Below are 20,000 nucleotides of genomic sequence, written 5' to 3'. Positions count from 1 at the left end.
AAAGCAACTTAGGCCAACGTGAGCTACTGGGAAAGCAGGGCATAAAGGTCTAAGAATTTAAGCAGGGATGTTAATTCATGGGTTCTTTTCATGCTGGCAATAAACTGTTTGCAAGAGAGAGCTTTCCGTCCTCTGAGAAAAGGAACAAAGGCAAAACCAGATACCGACTGTCAGTATCCAACCGCCCCCCCTCCAGACACACGTACCTGTGTGCGCACGCACACACACACGTGCTCTTGGTTCTATCTCCCCACTGGTTAATACACAGGGAGGTGATGGGCAGCACTAAGCAAAACAGCCTTTACAGTATTGCCAAGCAGTTTCTAGAACGGCCACAGAGGCACACGGCAACTGACTGAGAAAGGCTGCCCCTCCGGATTGGCATCCCAGCCTCACTGCGTACTGTCCCGGGGGAAAGACAGAGCCAGGGGTGAACAAACGTCGCCAACACCCAAAAATGCAAGCAGCCTCCAGCCTTTCATAGCACTCTCGCTGCAAAGTCCATTATGGCCTCCCCACCGTTATTCACTTCCTCTGTTACAGAGGCAATACATCTCACCAAAGAGGAGAACACACACGCTTGCACACCAACACACATCTAAATTAGATGGGCCAGTGAGTAACCAGTGCACAGCTACACAGACCCCACGCTCTCTTCAGACCCGGCGTGCTCCGCAGGTACAGGGACGTCTGGGAGTCTGGCCCTACAAGGGCACGAGCTGCTTGTTGCTATCTCGCTGACAGAAAACCCTACAAAATTAGCACTTCAAAGACCTGCATCGGAGAGCATCTGCACCCACCTGGCTGAGGTTGAAGGTCATTATGCTGTTGTCATCATAGAGCAGGATGTTTATGGTATCTAAGGCCCACGTACTTTCAGCTAGCAGCCCAGACTTCAGAGACATCATCACTCTCCAGGCTTCAGGAGTTCCTGTAACATAAACACATGATACTTCCAGCTCCTGGAGTTTAAAAACAAAAAGGAGATACTTGATACTGCTTTTTGGACCATGAAGAGCAGAGCCTGTTTAAGATGATGTACAGACTGTATGTACCAGCAATCTCTCCGCAGACAATGCCAAAACCATGTCTGAAAACACAACTAACCTGCAAAAATATAATTCTTTCAAAGCCAGCAGAGCCCTTCCACTCAGCAGTACTGTACCAAAGGGTAACGGCAGCACCCATCCCCTCGACAGGCACAAGCAGAAAAGCAGGAGTTTCCTCTTACCAATATCTTTTGCTGTCAGCCGTCTCCTCTGCTTCAACACAGGTTGCGTAGCTTCTACTGATCCCGGAGGGAAGGTGATGTCTCGTCGGATCATGGGAGGCTGTACAGCTGCTGGTGTTATATGCGAGGCAGGGACTGGCGGTCCTGCCTTCTGCATTTTCACCCCCGAGTGCAGGAATGGAGGTTTACTAGGAGAAGTGCGATTCTCCAGAGGTCTGGGCAGAGGTGCTGGGCTGGATACCTGAGGAATGTGATTCTGCATGCTAGGGGGGGTCTGGTAGTTAGACTGGGGGGGCCTAGTCATTGGGGGCACGGGGGCAGAGGGACCAGGAGGAGGCTGCCGGTTCCCGTGGGAAGGCCATGGTCCCTCATGGTTGACCCTCTGGTCTGAATGCAGAATTTCATCTGTTCGAGTCACTCCGTGATAAGCGGGCCCCTGGGGCGCAGAGCCAGTGCTCTGCCGATTCGGATAGCTGTACCCTATTTCGTTGCGCCCTTGCCACATGGCGCCTTGCTGCGGGCCCTCTGGAGTAGACTGTATGGGACCACCCATCATCTGAGGAGGCATGTTTTGCTGAGCATTGGAGCCTGGGGGAGCCGAGACCCTGTCTCTGCCAAATTGGAATGGGAACTGGTTCTGTGGCCCTCCGGCAGATCGGCGGTCAGCAGCAGGGTATGTACTCCCATACTGGTTATACAAGTCCTGCTGTGGAGACGGCTGTGCAGTTTGCTGCTGGCTCGGTTGCTGGGTCTGTGCTGGAGGCAGCTGCTGCTGCGTCTGCCCCTGCCCGGCGCTGTATGGTACGTTGTACATCTCCCCTTCGTGTCGCTTAGCAGGCGGGCCGTAGCTGCCATCCATCGGTCGCTTGTAATTCTACAGGGAAAATAAAGGCATCGACCATATGAGATTATCTACTTAGAAACAAGCAACCCAAACCTCAGTGGGTAAAGCTACTGGGAGCCAGAGGATATGCCCCATGGCATGGCATGGCCTGTAAGAGAGCAAGACTCGTCTCGTTGTTAGCCATATCCAGCGCGAAGCTGGATCAGTCTTTCAATTCACAAGCCAAGACCAATTCCTTGCGGCTGGCTGGGTAGTTTCCTTGTGGATTCTACAAGGATGCCTTGAGGGAAGAAATCTGCCCACAGAAAGGACTTTCCTGCAGAAAAAACTCAGCTCTACTGTACATTCACCACAAACCAAACTGTGCGCAGGTACTTGCTTCCCTTCACATCCAGGAATTTTATCAGACCCTATTTCTCTTCTATTTCCCAGCAAACAGAGGTTTCTGCTGAAGCATTAAACAAGATGCATTAAAAACTGTTGTACTTCCTGCTTCTTCCTTTCCTGTAGATTTCAAAACACATCACTGAAAGGAGCAAGAACTGTTCCCCCCACTACTTCTTTTAAGTGCAAATGGAGAAAACAGTCAATTGCCGAGACAAAATTAAAATCCAAGATCTCTCTTGCCTCCAAGGGTCTACGCTCCAGCTGCTATACAGTCTACTCAGAAGCTCCACGGTCATGACTGGCTTCAGATGGAGCTCTAGGGCTTCAAAGATGACAAGTACCAGAGTAACTCGAACTCTTGGCTCAGAGCCCCGTGGCTCTGGTTGCAGAGCCAAACTGCAGAGCAGTTGGAATTATTCTTAGCACAGCTCAGCGAGTGCCCTCTCTATACTCTCCTAAACCAGAGGACTCAAAATTATCAGGAAAACATTATGGGTCTTGGCACTGATACAAAGAGCAAGTCATATGTAAGGATTATGGAAGGAGATGTATGTTCATTCAAACTCTGTCCTGAAACAAACCTGATGTTTTTGGGAACAACGAGCAGGCGGCAGTGGGGCAGTGGAGGACTGCAGGCAGGTCTGAAGCCTTTGTCTGCAGGCTCAGTAAGGCAAAGACAAAAAAAAAGCCCTGGGTTAGGGGGGCTGATCCACCTGAAACAGCTCCTCAGAGCGATCAAGGACTTACTCCAGACAAACTCATCTGATCACTTGGACCAAAAGTATTACAGAAACGTGATGGGATTCAGAGAATTCCAGAGGGGCAGAGAAGCCCAATAAAGCTTCCTGATCTCCTGCTGCCTGACCAGAGCGCACATGTCTGCACACTACACAGCCTCCATTCTCAGAACATTGTTTTGCTAACACAACAACTGGAAACACTAATTAAAACATATTTAAACTATTTGGAAACTGGGGGGGGAAGCCTCCTGTATAAGGTACTTAATTCTACACATTCATAAAGCAAACACACAGCCCAAAGAGTTTTCATCCTCCCCTTTTCACAAATTTCACAGATAAAACTCTTCTGTCTCTCGGTCAAACAAATCAGAAACCTTCTGATAACTTACCTGCTGTTGCTGTTGATACATGGTAGTTTGCTGGCTAGGGAAGGGGCTGCCCGAGGATGTGCCTTGAGTGGAGAATTGATTGCCATAGGAATCATGTCTGGAGAAGAAACAGATGCATTACTTGTCTGATCAGATGCATGCTTCACTTTCACAGTCTCAGAGCTCTCTAACTGGGAAGAGCTGTTTGTGGCAACACCCCGCACAGACCTTTGCTGCTGCTGCTGCTGCTGCGGGTAGCGGCTGGGAGAGTACATCCCCGATTCAGGGGTGGAAGGCATGATGTTTGGCTGCGGAGTTCCGGTTGCTAAGTTGCCCTCAGGTCCCATGCCGGGCTCCGTCCTACATGGAAGCAAACACAAAAACCCCACACGTCCACTTAAATTCACCCTTGCTCCTCAAATGAAAAAATATGATCAGAAAAGTCACAGTAGTGAAGAGAAAGTAATCATTTCACGTGAGTCAAGCACATCAGGATCTCACCGGGTTCAAGTACTCACCTCACTCTGTCGTAAGGACCTCCGTAGGAATAGTGTTGCCGCTGTCCCATGGCCATATTACCCATCCCTGGACCTGCAGCACGATTGTAAGGGTCACCCATACCACTGTTGGGGCCCTGCCCTGAGGACATGAAGGGATCGCTTCCTGGAGCTGAAATATTGAAAGAAGGACCGATAAACATGTCTACCTCTGCCTTAGAAAGATACGTCCCGTCTTCTGGGGAAGAAGGGCAAGCAGAAGGTCTCCTACAGCACGTTCCAGCCAGATACAGGTATTAGCACTCAAGGAGAAAAGGGAGAGGAGCACACAAGGACTTCCTCACCTTTCCTCATACTGCTGTAAGGATCTTTATTTGGCTCGTAAGACATGCGACCCATCATGTCGGAGGTATTCATGCTGGGCTGGTACCCTGGATTTGGAGTCATGGAGTTCCGCTTCTGGAACGTGGGATCACTACCATCTGCAAAGGCATCCTGAAGGCCCACTGAGTTACTCCTGATTCAAAAAAACCCACAAACACAGGATTACAAAGGTCCACGATGCTCCTCAGGATACTTTTCCCCCCGTGTTCCCTCTCAGGTGTTGCTATCCCCTAGAAAGACCACAGTCATGCTCCTCCAACAGAGGCATGAAGAACTGCCCTTCTACAATACTATCCTCAGACCCAGTCCCAAAAGTCATGATTATTCACACACAGATGCAGAGTCAACAATGTTGCTGTGAGCCATTAACAAAGGAGCAAAGCCATGGAGCCCCACCAAAAGAGATACTCAAGTCTCCAGCCATCTGTAGTACTGACCCAGAAGCGACCTCGCGTTCACAGCTTGCATCCAGCATAGTGGAAGAGGATGCAAAGGTTTCATACCTGATGCCTGGCAAAGGGGGCATCTGACTGTGTGGTGTAGACGCTGGAGTTGGTGGCTTCAAGTCTCCTCCTTCTGCCATGGAGCTGCTGGTGGACTGAGGCGTCTGAGGACCCTGCATTGAGCCTGAACCCGCTGCAAGAACAGAAACGTAGTGTGAGCAGCTTTGCACCCTACAGGTGCAACCCAGAAACGCCCAGAACATCAGCCTCAAAAACAGAGAGCAGAGTCCTTCAAGAAAGAGAGAGGTGAAACATGGCCAAAAAAAGTACAAGGAGCTCAACACTTCAAGGACATACTGGCCCAGACTTCCCAGAAGAACCGTGTACAGTAATGTAAAGCTGAGAGAACATGTTTGTTTTCATCATGCCTTCATTCTTAACCACATAACCTTTTACACACCGTGCCACCACTGTAGCACTGTGTCGTGCTGCCCAGGCTATCTAGCTTCAAAGGTTGATGCTCTCCAGTGCACCATGCAGCACAGAATAGGGTGCTTCTTGCCAAGTGACAACCACTGACTCATCACCTTCACATTCTCTTTCTACCCAGAAAGAAGGTGGGTTTGAGCTCTCTCCTGAAGTCTCACAATCTTTCTAGTGATGGAAACTCCCAAGATGCCAGCTGAAGTCACCAAGTAACTCTGAACAAGGCTCCTCTGCCCTTCAACAGGGGTTAATTCATGCAGGTTAATTCAAGCACCACTCCCAAGGATTCCTGGAACAGGGAATGCCGGAGATGCCGGATCTTTCACTGAAAGACAAAACCCGTCCAGCAAGTTCCTTGGCTCTGTACAGGTTGCTTTACGCTACAGTAAGCTTTCATCAAAAATCCCAGGCCGTCATGTGTAATCCAGCTGTGCCGTCAGCTCTAGGAGCTCTCCTCTGCCCCTGGATCGCTGTGACAGTGTCAGCTCTCAGGTTCATATGCTCCTCGCAGCTGGCAAGAGCTGAACTCTTAATTAATGTTTCCATTAGTTACCATCCTCAGCACCAGATATCCCTCAGCTTCAGCCCTGCTGCTTGATGAGTCATTTCAGCTATTCATTAAAATCCTCCGAGGTCACGTCCAGGGCATGTTTGTTTACACCCCACCTTCCTGGCACCCTGTCCTCTTCTCTGTGACTCCCTCCCAGCCTGGGGAGGTCTCAGGAGAAGGAAGGGCAGAGGCAAGCTCAGCAGGGAGTTTCATTCATGGGCCCTCCCCGCCGTTCTTCCCTCGTCAGCAGCGGGTCAGCTCCACTCACTTCCCACTTCCGCTTGTCTCTGTTTGTAATGCTGGCATCGGCAGGAAGAGGCCCCGAGACATTCCCTGCGTCGCTGCCATTTGGTGTTTGTCCCCACCCCCTGCCGTCCCTCCCACTCACAAATTTACACACAGTTGGAGCCAGGCCAGTTCCATGCTCTGGGAATTAAAACCCAACGGCAGACTGATTACGCCTCCCCAGGGACACGCTGCAGTTTGCAAGCAGGAACCCAAGAAGGTTTGCAGGAAACCTGCGCCGAGTGCCCACGAGGCAGTACCCGGTCCACTCCAGCCAAGGCCTTTCTGTAAACACTTGGGTTTTGAGGGTTATGAACACACGCTGCATGGAAAACAGCTCCAGCACCAAGAGCTCTACCTAGATGATTGTCCTGCAAGCCCTTTAGACGCTCTGCAGCCTCAAAAAGCGGTTAATGGAGAATCACGCACTGCGATCCTCATCAATCACAAAGTTATGCAGAAGTTCACTTGACAGAACAGGCTGAAATGAAGTGCAAGCCAATGCCAACAGGTTACAAAGCCTGCAAGGAGAGCAAAGCACGTGTGTCTGTGTGGGATGACAGAGCCCTTCATCCAACTGATGGGAATTCAAAATGCCCCACTGTGTCCACTTGGCTTTCAAACAGGGAAGTTATTCCCCAGTAAGGGTGATCTGCTGGGAGACAGGCCTCTGTGTGTGCAAGTCTGGAGGACGCTGTTTCAGCGGGGCCTCAGCTGAGGCCTACCCTGGAACAGTAGTGCCCACTGGGATTCAATGCTCCTCCAAGATTCTTAAGTCTGGAGCTGAGGTTGAGAAAGCAATTCGTGTTGTGTCCTACATCCTCAGTTCCTGCCGATCCAGGGGGGCGAGAGAGAGGAGGAAAAGGAAAGAGGAGCATGAACATGCTGAGTGATACAGCTTAAAGGATCAGAGCAACCAACCATGCTTCAGTGCTGCCTCTGCATATTCCTAGTTGCAGGAGACTGGAGTAAGACAAATGGAGAGAACAGGTTAAATAGGAAATACCGCACAGTTCTCTCATAGCAGGAATCAAACCTGTGGACTAAGTCAACAGAGCTGCACAAACGTGCAGAGTTTGGGAAAGCAGTCCTGCAAATTCCTACTGCTGATGTGCTGAAGCACGAGATCACCTGTACCGCAGCCCAGAAGGCAGACTCATGACCTTCACATGCCACCATATTAGCTAAAACAAAATAAAAATTGATGCACCATCTAATCCGTTCTGACAGGCACCTAGTGCTACAAGAAGTTTTAAGTGGCCTTCTAAAAGTCTCAGCCCTCTCCAAATAAACTCCAAACGCCCTTAACATCTTTGTTCCACTGCCTTGTATCTCAGGGGGGTAAGAAAGAGGTTTTGAAAAGAAAGTGGGGATGGATTTGTGGTCTAGTTTAAGCAGAACTCAGACACCACTTTAGACAGAAGTTTAGTCTAGTGACACAAACGTTGCTTTATCTTGCAGAATACACCAAGGTTGAAGCTACACTGGGACAGGTTTCCTGACTAGTGAACAGACATGATTTAGTTCTTTAAAAAAAACAACACTCCGTAACTGAGAGGATAGATAAATGTAGTTGCCAACAGAATATTCGGACAAGCACACTGTCGATCAAGGGCTTAGCAGGGCTGAAACACAACTGCAGTACAATCAAAAAAGGGTTCATTATTCCACTCCTCAGAAGCTAGACAAAGATGATGCCAGGTTTCAGAACCAGAAAGGCATTTTTTGCAAACATTACAGGAACTTCAAGGCAGACAAAGTTTTTATTTCACCTACACGAACAGGCTCCTGACCAGAAAAAGCATCTGAAGCTTTTACTTATAAGACAAACTGGAAAACTGAAGCTTAAAGGGTTGGCAAGTTCAGCAGCAATTCAAGCAATGAACTCAATGCAAATGAGACAGAAACGATCAGACTTTCCGAAGACTAAAGAGTACAGCATGCACTGCTAGCCTGGACATTTTCTCCCCGTCTCCCCTTCTCCCCCCCCCCCTTTTTTTTTTTTCTGAATTGAACACTATGCTTAAATATTCAGAAACTGGAGCACCCCATCAAATTTGAAACAACAGCAGAAGTTCATTTTAAAGGGCCTGAATTCTAGAGCATCCGACTTGTAAGAGGCTTATAAAGCGCTCTGGGCACAAAGCCTCAGAAAGTCCTCACTGTCTTCTGCTGAAAACAGAAAGAAGTAATTCATGAGGAAGACGAGTGCACACCCACTTCAAGCATTTACTCCCAGAAGGTAGCGCTTGCATAGTCAAAACAAGCACAACTTTTCTAGCAAGTTCCCAAAGCCAAGCAGTAACAACAAGGGCTGCTGTTAGAATATGCAGAGATCACCTTGAAGGGATTAACTCCAGACTCCTCTCTCCACCAGATTCTCATAAGGCAGTGACGTACTGGTAAGCACAGAGGTGCGTGTATATATGTATGCATATATTTTTATGTTTTCCCTTTTCTTAAACTTAGTACAGAGGTGGGACACACAAAAACTGAACTATCGCAAGAAGCTTGACTTATCATCCCAGTATCATTCGCTCCCACATTACCAAAGTATTTAATCTACACAACCAGAGAACATCTAATTAGAAACAGACATGAGGGCTTTGTGAAGCTTGGAATCAGTCTGGCCCACAGCACGTGGAGTCGGGTGTACAGTGCCAGAGATCCTCTGGTTCAAACATTCATTGCACACCTTAAACCAGTGTCTAAACTCACCTGGAGATGGAGGCTGTATCTTAGTCTGAGACTTCTTTGAATCGGCAGCTGCAAAGATATCTGGAGGGGGGTCTTCACCTCGCTCAATCTTGCACTCAAAGGCATAGAGACACTGGATGTACTGCTTCTTCAAAGAACTAGCTGCACTGCTGGACGTGCCCACATTGAGATTTGTGGCTAACTCGCGCCATTTCTTGTTTTTGTTGACCTGCACAACCAAACAAGAGGCTCTAAACTCAAAATCCCAGCTACTTCTCCTCCAAGAAATTTTCTGGGAAGAAATCAACACTTCCCAGCTAAAACAAAGGATGCAATAAGGGCTAAGCAGAGCAGATACAGTTGTGTTCAAAACCAAAAACTAGTAAACTCTCTTCCTCACCTAGAGAAAACTTTTCGAACAGGCACAGATTGCAAATCAAATTAGCCATGAGGTCAGTTGACAGCCAGATGCAAAGACAAAGACAGCATCACCAAGCTTTGCACTGGACAAAGCAGGGGGAAAAAAAGCACTTGAACTGAATCTCACCACAGACTGTTCTCAACCAGACAATGGGAGAGCAGACATTTGGCTCACTTAAAGGATGCTGGGTTTTATAAGCATTATTGAAAAAAATAAAGACAAGAAACACAGCTAAATAGAAAGTCATGGCTTACGTCTAGCTACAAATCTAACTTTGAATTGTGTTGCCTATTGACTTGTGACTGCCAGACAGTGGGCAGCTCTGAATACAAACACTCAGTCACCACGCTGGCTGCTGGACACTCACCTGAGTCAATCCTCCAATCTCCTTCACTGAGATGTAGAGCCGGTAAAGGTCCAAGGGTTTCCTGCCTACTGCTGGGAGATTTGTCATGCCCATGGCCTTCTCTTCGGTAAAGGCCAGGTAACGATCTACCCAGATCTTCCTCTCAGGCTCACCACCCAGCTCATAGAGCTTGGTGATCTTCTCGTTGGTTGTTGTAGAGGAACTGGACTTCTAGGAGAAGGAAAGAGAGATCAGGACTGAGTGGCACAAAAGCAGCTAGTTCACATCCGAGATGGTTTCAAAAAAGCAGTCAGGTAGAAGTTCAAAGTTCTGCTGTTATACTGAGAACAGCTTTATATTAGACCTACACTTGTCTCAGATCAACATCAGGCAAATATTATTTGACAAAGGTATCACAAAACCAGCCACTACTCAGGGAATTCACACAATATGTATTTTTAAAAAGTGAAAGGTTTCAGGAATGCTACAGAAACCAAACAAACCTCAAGGAGACTTTGCAGAGAGCCATCTCTCTGAGAGATCCTGTCTGGGCTCGTTCGCTAAATACATGAGAAAACATCTAGTTCAAATGCAAATGAGATTCCCCATGACTGCCATGGTGAATGCTGCCCTCCAGTTAGCCTCTTCTCTTACCCAAGTGGTAGATTGCCAGGTTAAACTGACACTAAACACTGCAAAGGAATAACAATAAACACGCCTCAAAGAAAAATAAAGATTAGAGGCACCTGTTTGACCGATGTGTGTGAGGGGTCCCCCACAAAGACCATCTCTCTTCCCTCGCCTATTCACTGACAGAAGTGCAGAAATCTCCTGCTACCCAGATATGACGTAAGCTCCCGTATTGGTTTGCTATCGCTGGCATATCAGGATCCAGGAAGACTGATACAGAAAGGTATCACAGGAATTTGGAATACAAGTTTACAGCTATGAAGCATGAGTATCACGCACTAGTTCCTACACGTCTGATTCACTGAATTGTCTGAGCGCCTATTTAGAGGTAAAACCTGTGGTCCTGCATCTTGCCTTGCTTCCCCCAAGTCTTTTGATGTAGTGCATGAGCATGTTATTTTGTCTTTCTCCCCCTGGATCACATACACTTGGGGTAAAGGCAGAAATGGTTTTGGCATTCCAAATGCTTACTTAAAAATGAACTTCCAAAGTAGAAGTGCACTTCAAATCTGATGATGTTCTAGATGAACCCCTAAACCCAAGACTGAGTGTATTCATTAGCACATGAGATAATCCTTGAACAACGCAGGTCAGGAGGACAGAACAACCCTTATTTGTAGCTTCTGGCATCTCCTAGCCCAAGAGCATTCAAGTCCTTGTTTGTCACAAATAGAAAGGCAGATACCGGAACACATGAGCAGAAGTGAAAGATCTTCTGAATCTTCTTGCAGACTGCTGGTGGTACAGGTATCAAACTTGCAGAGCATTTATTTTCCCTCAAGTAGCAAGAGAGGAGACTATGGGCTCAGAAACTGCACTTTGGTGGTTCTTTTGAAACTGGTAGCAGTAATGCAAAGAAAAACACTCCCTGAAGAACTTGTTTGCCTCCCTCTTCTGGCTTTAATACAGGATTAGTAAGAGGTTTGTCTGTGAAACAACTGTAACGCTTTAGTGTACCACCTCCCAGCTGACAGGTGATAACTGACTAGCTCCAAGCCTACACCAGAAAAAAACCTCAGGTTTGTTTACACTTCTTTTGGCAGTTTCACTGTGGCAGGTGATAATTCCCAATACTAAATTGTTTTGCAAGAGAAATTGATTACTCCCCAAGCACTGGGAAATGCTCCCCTTCATTTCTGAACAGTTTATGAATCCCAGAAGCAAAATCCTCAATTGTTTGAATTTTCCTGATAAATCCTGAAGAACCTCTTGGAACCACTGGCACAGTTCAAGCACAGCCCTTTGGGCTGGACGCATCAAGCGTAATTCATGTTCAGTCTCCTTACACTAAGCACTTCAACTACATGGTCTTTACCTTTACACTTCTGATTCAAGCAACAGTCTAATTAGCTCTTCACAGGATCTGGGGACTTGGATAAAGCCGACCCAAAAAGGTGCATCTGTTCAGGTACCTTCTCCCCAGTTAATAAAGGCAAGACTAGCCCACAATTGAAATGAGAACATATAAATAAGGTGTGCCAGGCATCTGTTAGAAATTCTAGATAGAGGCTTGAACTCATGAGTCATAAACAGGGGAGGACACGTGAATTCTGACAAAGAAGTCCCTTTCCTGGCCTTACTGAGGGCTAGTGGGTCTCTGTAGGGGATGGCAGAGTTCAGGCTCCTCAAGAATACTGTTATTAACATATGTGGGTATTTAGTGGTTTATTGCAAATATAGCCACAGCCTACTCTAGGACACACATACACATGTTTCAAGACACTTATTTCTTTAATTACGCTCCGAAACATAACACATCCCAAAAGAGGATATCCCACTCACTCACCACCCTCTTGAGTTAGAACCATGGTCACAAGTAGCAGTCAGATCACATACTACAAGGACAACCACGCTAATGAGAAGTCCATTCAGGGTAAGGAGGACGAATCAAATTAGGTTCCTCCCAGGAACCACACTCACTACTAGATAGATGCACTGTTCAATCCAAGTTAACATGCAATGGTTTTACTTCCCTGGATGCCGAAGAGGATGGGACTCATGAAAAACAAAAACCAAAACATTTTACCTTTGACTTGGATTCTGCTTTTGGCGTCCCATCTGCCTTATTGTTCATTTTAGTTGCAGGTGTTAATTTGACTTCCCCAAGACCCATCATTTCAGGGCTTGCCGCCATCCCTAGGAAGTTAAAAGAATCTTTAACACTGATTTTCAATCCAGTACAACGAAATCAATGAAATGCCTAACAGTCAGCACTGGCTTACCTGCAGAGTTGTTAGCCATATTCCCACCCATCGGATAGGGTGGGCCCTGGGGGTTTATCATGCCAGCCATACTGTTGATTCCCTGTCCGTAAGGAGGTCCAGTGCCCATCATTCCCCCTTGATTCATGTTGGGATAACCAGGAGGCCTAGAGAAGGCAAGGAAGAAACAGACGCTTACTCCAAATACTAAGCATGAAGATCTTGTCTTCTAAGGAAGCCCGACCGCTAAAAGAAACCTTCTACAAAGGAAGCGGAGAAGTGACTTTCTCCAGCTCACTTTTCCAGCAAAAGACCAAAGATCAGGTGCTCTTTAAAGCGTAGCTACCCTAGAGCCTAAGTCTCATTCTCAAAAGAAAAGGGGATGCAAACCATTTTGAAAGAGGGACTTCAGTTCTGAACATTTTCACTCTTAACCTTGTTCTACTACATCCCCAAACTGAACTTCATTTCAGTTGTTAAGTTGCCTTTACAGGGAAGAACAGGTCTGCAAACACTGCAGCCCTGTGCATTTACGTGAGAACACGTTATTTGTATAGATGAATAGTGTAGCGCTCCAGCCACATTTAACGATTTTTCTTTATTTCTTTCCTTTTTGTTACCCATAGAAGATACATTATTTTACATGTATCAGAAAACCTCACACACAACTGTCGCTCAAACTTGTTACTCAAAGGGACAGGCTTTGATGCCTTTACCGGCATTTGGGAACTTGACCTCTTGGCAGTCATAGGTAACATCAGACAGTAGATTGCAGAAGCAGCCCTTAAGTCAGGATAAAGAGCACAATGCCCAGTCAGACAACAAATATATCTAACAGCTTTACTGGGGGAACCCAATTTGTAAGCAAGTTCATGGCTCGCAAGGCATGCTGGTAGGCCAAATACACCTACTCTGAAATGTGCAGTAAGAAAAAAGACCCACGTGTAACCACTCATGTAACAAAGACGACCAGAAAGCAAAAACAACTGAAGGGACCTCAGAGTTAAATAGATTTCACCTATGAATATTAAAAATTCCCTAAGCATGTCATTAACGATGTATTCCGACACACTGCTTGTCCAAGCTTTATGCTCTTCCTTTTTTAACACTTGAGACTGATGAAAAAGCCTCCAAGAATGGCAAGCCTTCAAGGAAATGTATGTTCGGTATTACCCCAACTTTGGGTTATTCCATCCACAGCTCTGAAACCTACATCTGACATAGGGAAGGGACTTCAACGGAGACTAGGGGAAATCTCACTCCTTACCTGTTCTGGATGGAGTTGGCAGCAGCATGCATGGCGGCAGCAGCCGCTTCTTGTGCTTTGCGATTCATGCCACCTGGTGGGGGGCACATCCCTGTCCCCACCTGAGGCGGCATATTCGCCATGTTAGGTCCATAAGGTCTGTTCCCCATGGTTGCATGGCTCATCCTCCCTGGAGGAAGCCCACTGTATGGTGGCACACCAGTCTGCCCATGCATCTGGCTCCCTGCTCCCATGGGGTTCATGCTTCCTCCCATTCCTGGACTGGGGTAGTTGGCATTGGACATAGCGTTGTAATTTGGCTGCCTGGGATAACCTCCTAAGGAGATAAAAAGAGGGGAAGACAACATCATTCAACTAGTTAGTTTATGAATCACCGTAAAAATCTTCTATCAGCAAATATTTAAAGATCACTAACAGAGATGAGGGGGAGTGTTAACACCTCAACAAAAAGTCAAAGTACTTGGATATAAGCCACATAAAATGTGTTTTGACATAGCCAAGTAACAACATCGATTCAAAAGCTGCCTGAAACTCTCCCAAACCTCAACCAAGCAGAGTGAGCTAAATGGTCCAGGACAGGATGTAAAAAATTCACTTAACCCTTTCCAAAATATACAACGCTATTTTTTTCCTCTCCAAAGAGAACTGGCCCTTCTTCTCTATTACACTGGATGCACAAGCTACATCTTTTTAAACAAGGAGGGAGGATCCTACATTTAAAAGTACAACTAGCCCTGAGAGCAACATATTTCATCAATCTCAACATGAACAAAGAACAGTTCCTTCCAGCTCATAAGGAGCGCATTGTTTTGTATTACCCACACGTTAAGAGGGGACAAATAAAAAACAGTTTACCAAAGACAAGATGTTACAACAGAGAGAGGCCTTTTGTATTTGCTGAGCTCAGTTCCCACCTGGAGGAGCTGACCGTGCCTCACCTTGAGGTCCGTACTGCCCGCCCTGGGGTCCGTAGCTTCCCATGGAGTTCTGCTGGTATGGCCCCATTCCAGCGTGCATCTGTCCTCCAGAAGACTGACGGGGAGATAAGGCTGAGCCGGGCTGGGGTGAGCTGTACTGGGGCATCTGAGGATTCCTCTGCATGTAACCTGGTCACCCAGTGATCGGAGCAATTATGAGTGCAAATTATCCAGAGGTGCCACTGGACACACATGTTCTTAGGTAGCAACAACCTCCGGGACCCACTAACAAAATCCTTTCGTCAACAGCCTAGACAGATTTTACAGTGGTTGCTATTAAGGAGCCAGTGTTATCTGCTAAGATAACAGACCCAATTTCCTGTTTTAACCAGGAAAAAAAAAACAAAAACCACCACAAAAAACTTAGTGCCACAGGAGTAGACAGTATGACTCTGCAAATCCTAGGGCCTTCTTGTTGTTGTTGTTTTTTGTTTGCTTGTTTGTTTTCTCAGGGTGACAACTATATTCCTTCAGCCATGAGAGCTGGAATTTTACATGCATTTTCCCCCACGCTAACCTTATTCTCTAGAGGGAAAAGGTACACAATTTTGTTGCGAGTACCCCTCATTTTGAAGCTTAAGGTCATGGACCTTGGACAAGCAACATTTACAGAAAAGTGTTTCAAAAGCCAGAGAAAACATCTTACAAGCCAAACTGCTAGCTCGGATGGAACATTAACAGGCCAAACGACCAGCAACAGTTGAATTTACTGCAAGGTGCCTAAACACTTGCAGCTTATAAACCTGAGGCAGCTTTTAAATGCTATCTCAACATAGAATCCATGTCATCAGGCCAGGTAATTTTCAGTTACGCATCTAGCTTTACAAACAGATCCATACAATTAAACCTTTTAACTCATGTCACACACCTCGATCTTGCGCTATGCTTGACTGGTTCATGGAAGGATGCATGATACCGTCCGACTGGCCACTGGGCGGTCGGGGTGGCATCTGATTGCCTACACCACAAAAAGGAGAGTGGTTAATCACAAAAATTGCACACCACAAAACCCAGGATGCAAGAGTATTAAATACCAGAACTACAAACAACTTCAGGAGAAGGGTATGTTAGCCACAGTGAAGAAAAACAAGAGCAAGATCAGTCACATTAACCCAGCAAAATTACACTGCTGGTTTACCAACCATCCCACCCAACTTACAGCATCCTTTAAAAGTTACAGACATTTTAAAGCAAACAAAGGAGATCACAGGACCTCAATAACCACATAGTACTGACGCTGGCCAATTCCTCCCCGCTGGCCATTTCAATTCACTCTCCAGCTGCATGAGGCAGTCCCACCAAAAGATCAACACGTGCTGAGCAGCGTTACCTGGTACTGCAGCAGGTGAAAGTGGACCAGAGCGGGACTGAGCAACACTAGCTGGAGATCCAACTGGGGATGGGGAGGGTCCTCTGATGCCTGGCAGGTGAGGAGAGGTATGTGGAGAGAAAGGAGACTGAGCTGGGTTACTCTGCTCTCCTTGACTGCTGGAAATCCCTGATGTGCTTACTCCAGGACTCAGGGCTCCTTCTGTACCCATGGGTAGATCATCTATTGAACCAGACAGGTCCTGCAATACACAGAGAAACAGATCAGGCAAAAATAAAAAGACATTGGACTGCTCTCTCACATACCACTAAGAAAGACTGCAGTTCTCCCTTAGGCATACTACAAATAGAAATCAATGAACTCTGTTCATGTTATTGTCAGTAACGAAGGCTGCTGCAGACTGAGGTCTTATCCTGCTGCCTGTCTCTGAACCCAAGAGCTCCCTAGCTGGTTTGCTGAGTGCTTGCTGATGGTTCAAACAACTGGCTAATTCTCCTACTTGCTTCTTTTAATTCAGTTTAGAGACGAGAAATTAAAGAATGCATCAACAATGCATGTAAAACTGCAAATAGAGGAGACAGTCCATGTGATCATGGCTTGGAAGAGAAACGTGGCTCAGCCTCTGAAAGACAGAAAACTCCTGCCTCGCCATAATTAATTCATAAACCTCATATGAGCTGGGAAACTACTCACTTGAGATGGATAAAAACAAACTAAACAGAGATTTAAAAGAAAACCATAAAATACTCTTCAGGGTTCCTGCTCCCCTTTCTTCAGAGATAGCAAAAATTAGCAGTTACAATATCAGCCTGTAAAGTTCAGCTTTTCTTGAAGGCGAAGCTAGAAAATACCCTTCCTACTGCATGTATCTACCCTGAAGAAGAAAAGCACAAAAAGCCTAAGAAAGTTGAAACCTCCAATTGCCACTGTAGCAACTGCAAAGCACCAAAAATCAGCTGGCAAGTCTGAAAAATGGGGATACTTCCAAGAAGATGATGTGCAGATCCAACACGCACAATTGTACTAGCTGTTTGATAATAAGGTGCATCAGCTATTCAGGCTTGGCCTGGAGTAAATAAGTAACAGTCCAAGACAGAGTATGTGGTGGCACATTTGAACAGAAAGCTGGGAAGTTAGAACTATTCCCGTGATTAGATAAAATCTCTGCCAGAGATTTGAAGGATCACAGCAGGTGAAGAAGTTGCAGACCAAAGCTTACCAGGACTTTACCTATCCTTCCTAAGTCTTTCAGAGCAATCAACCCTGGATCAGAAGTGTTCTGGACTGAGCTCTGAAGGCATTTCAGATCAACTCTCTCTACACAGAATTCAGCTGACCAGCGTGAACAGAGCCAACCTCATTTAAAACACCATGCACAAAGGCCGAGCCAACTGATAAGTAACTTGGACACCCTGGTCTCATTTACACAGACTGGATGATGCCTTGTTTAGCAGCAGTTCGGATAACATTTTCCCAGCTCTGCGCAGTGCGGAAGGACCTCAGACACAAGATACTGCAAACTTAGTGGCCTTCAGAAGCAAGCAAGAGCCCTATCACTCTGTAACACCTGTCTGCCAGGTGATGTGTGAAAAGGCTCTGACAGCATGTCCCCATCATCTAAGCTGGAGAACAGTACGTCACCACATCCTAGGAAGTGGAAAACTGGAGTTACGGAAGAATAAAAAACAACCCAGGAGATATCCAACCACCTCATCGCACTTGTTGGATAGACAGTGACATTCTGTCACTGTCACGAAGCTGGTGAGGGGTCTGGAGAACAAGTCTGATGAGGAGCGGCTGAGGGAACTGGGGTTGTTCAGCCTGGAGAAAAGGAGGCTGAGGGGAGACCTCATCGCTCTCTACAACTACCTGACAGGAGGTTGTAGCGAGGTGGGGGTCGGTCTCTTCTCCCGAGTAACAAGCGATAGGACGAGAGGAAACGGCCTCAAGTTGCGCCAGGGGAGGTTTAGATTGGATGTGAGGAAAAATGTCTTTACTGAAAGAGTGGTTAAACATTGGAACAGGCTGCCCAGGGAAGTGGTTGAGTCACCGTCCCTGGAAGTATTTAAAAGACGTGTAGATGAGGCGCTTCGGGACATGGTTTAGTGGGCGTGGGGGTGTTGGGTCGACGGTTGGACTCGATGATCTTAGAGGTCTTTTCCAACCTTAGTGATTCTATGATTCAGAAGGACAAAGGGGACAGTTGGGCATCAGCTGCACCACATTCAGTTGTCTGCTGCAGTAGGGCAGTATTGCCTATTTTAACAGTGGAATTTGATCACAATGCTTCTAACAAACACTGGCAAATGCTACATTTGAGCTGAAAACGCCAGTCAGTTGGTGGGATGACTTAGTGCATAGCAGGTCCTTCCTCCCCTTCCATTACTGCTTCTGTTTGAGAGATCATTTCCTGCACGACAGTCTCATAAGGGTATTTGCTTACTGCTGAACTATTATCTTCCTGGGAAAAAAAAAAAGAGCTTTGTTTTATTTCAATGAAAGCTAAAAATCTGCAGAAAAAGCCTAAAAACAATGTCTAAGGGCTCTTGCAATTTTCACTGCCTTCTTATTGTAAGATCAAAAGGGTTGCTCATTTACACAGCTACTTGTTTTTTTCCCCCCGACAACTTTGACAAAACCCACATTCCTACTGTGTAAACCATCTGAAGTGGGAGCAAAGAGTCAGCATTTCCAACATTTTGCATTAAAAAGCATCAATCAACACAAACAAGAGCAACACACTCCTCTCCCCGAGACTCACTGCATCTAACTTCAGCCACCAGTACAAGATCACATCTAGATTCCCCTTTAAGTCACTGAAGGGATCAGAATGTCCAGAAGCCAATTCAGTCCAAGCTAAAATTGGACGGAAATACTAGTATTTCCCTTAAATACATTAAGGTACTTCTAGTCTGAATCACCAAATGCATCCAAAGACTGTTTTCATCATCACCGAAATGAAGCTGGAAGCCAAAATCCTTTGCAGCTTTAAAATCCCCACCACCATGAGCTTGTGCAGGTACGGCATTTCAGGGCAGTTAAACCTTCAGACCAGAGGGGCAGAGCCCATAGCTACTTAGATGAGAGATTTTTAGGCTCAAAAGAAAAAACATATTATAAATGTACACCTGAGACAAAATACTGGCATGAAAGGACAGATACAGAGCGAGTGTGCAAGGTGAAATGTGAACGCTTCCTTCCGTTATCAGGAGTGTAAGTGACATGCTTCTCCAAGAGGCAAAAGAGAAGGGTTGCCTCCAGGATCTGAGGAGGTCACTGTCTGCTACATGGTATGAGCAATGTTCATACATGAACTGGGCAGACTAAGAGGATATAACTTGGTAATGCCAGGCACAAAAATATCTGCAAGACATAAAATGAAGCAATGTTAAAAACTGTTTGAAAATTAACTCCTAAGTAACTCGATAACAATCTTTAAAGCTGATGTCTTCGACCCTGCCTATGTATCACAGCTTAACCTAAGTACTGCAAGTCATTTAAAAACATTCAGTTTTAATTAAGCAGGTTAATACAGGGTTGCTTCAGACATGCGAGCGAGGGCCCCTCTGCATTGCTAGCATACCATCACGGACCTCACGTATAGGAAAAGTAAGCCTTCTAGCTATAAGGCTCTGGATCAGACTCTCAGATCATCAGTTTAAATAAGTTAAGAGTCAATTACACGTCAACCTTTCTCGGATGTTAGGACATGAAATGAAACAGGACCATAAAAATCAAGTAACTCATAAAGTGACTTTCACCTCTAAAGATCTGCAAGTTTTATGAATTCCAACAATAAAGTCACTTCCCAGCAAAGAAACGCTCTGCCAGCACAGCAGCATTTTCTGAGTGTGTT

At 46.2% G+C, this 20,000-nt stretch overlaps 1 protein-coding gene across 1 annotated transcript in view; it reads right to left on the bottom strand.

Moving 5' to 3' along the window:
• Nucleotides 1-20,000, bottom strand: part of ARID1A (AT rich interactive domain 1A (SWI-like)) — a 37,947-nt gene that overhangs the window by 3,009 nt on the left and 14,938 nt on the right. Inside the window, exons 4-18 of the mRNA XM_009334660.1 lie at nucleotides 16,145-16,385; nucleotides 15,683-15,772; nucleotides 14,776-14,943; nucleotides 13,838-14,153; nucleotides 12,592-12,737; nucleotides 12,396-12,505; nucleotides 9,701-9,910; nucleotides 8,934-9,141; nucleotides 4,955-5,087; nucleotides 4,412-4,584; nucleotides 4,089-4,239; nucleotides 3,799-3,930; nucleotides 3,592-3,688; nucleotides 1,232-2,105; nucleotides 801-931 (exon numbers count right to left, since the gene is read on the bottom strand). Coding sequence (XP_009332935.1) covers nucleotides 801-931; nucleotides 1,232-2,105; nucleotides 3,592-3,688; nucleotides 3,799-3,930; nucleotides 4,089-4,239; nucleotides 4,412-4,584; nucleotides 4,955-5,087; nucleotides 8,934-9,141; nucleotides 9,701-9,910; nucleotides 12,396-12,505; nucleotides 12,592-12,737; nucleotides 13,838-14,153; nucleotides 14,776-14,943; nucleotides 15,683-15,772; nucleotides 16,145-16,385 — 3,180 coding nt within the window. The remainder of the gene's footprint in view (nucleotides 1-800; nucleotides 932-1,231; nucleotides 2,106-3,591; nucleotides 3,689-3,798; nucleotides 3,931-4,088; nucleotides 4,240-4,411; nucleotides 4,585-4,954; nucleotides 5,088-8,933; nucleotides 9,142-9,700; nucleotides 9,911-12,395; nucleotides 12,506-12,591; nucleotides 12,738-13,837; nucleotides 14,154-14,775; nucleotides 14,944-15,682; nucleotides 15,773-16,144; nucleotides 16,386-20,000) is intronic.

The sequence above is a fragment of the Pygoscelis adeliae genome, unplaced genomic scaffold (assembly GCF_000699105.1).
Source record: "Pygoscelis adeliae isolate BGI_AS28 unplaced genomic scaffold, ASM69910v1 Scaffold422, whole genome shotgun sequence".
Lineage (NCBI taxonomy): Eukaryota > Metazoa > Chordata > Aves > Sphenisciformes > Spheniscidae > Pygoscelis > Pygoscelis adeliae.
This window is presented reverse-complemented; position numbering and strand designations above follow the sequence as displayed.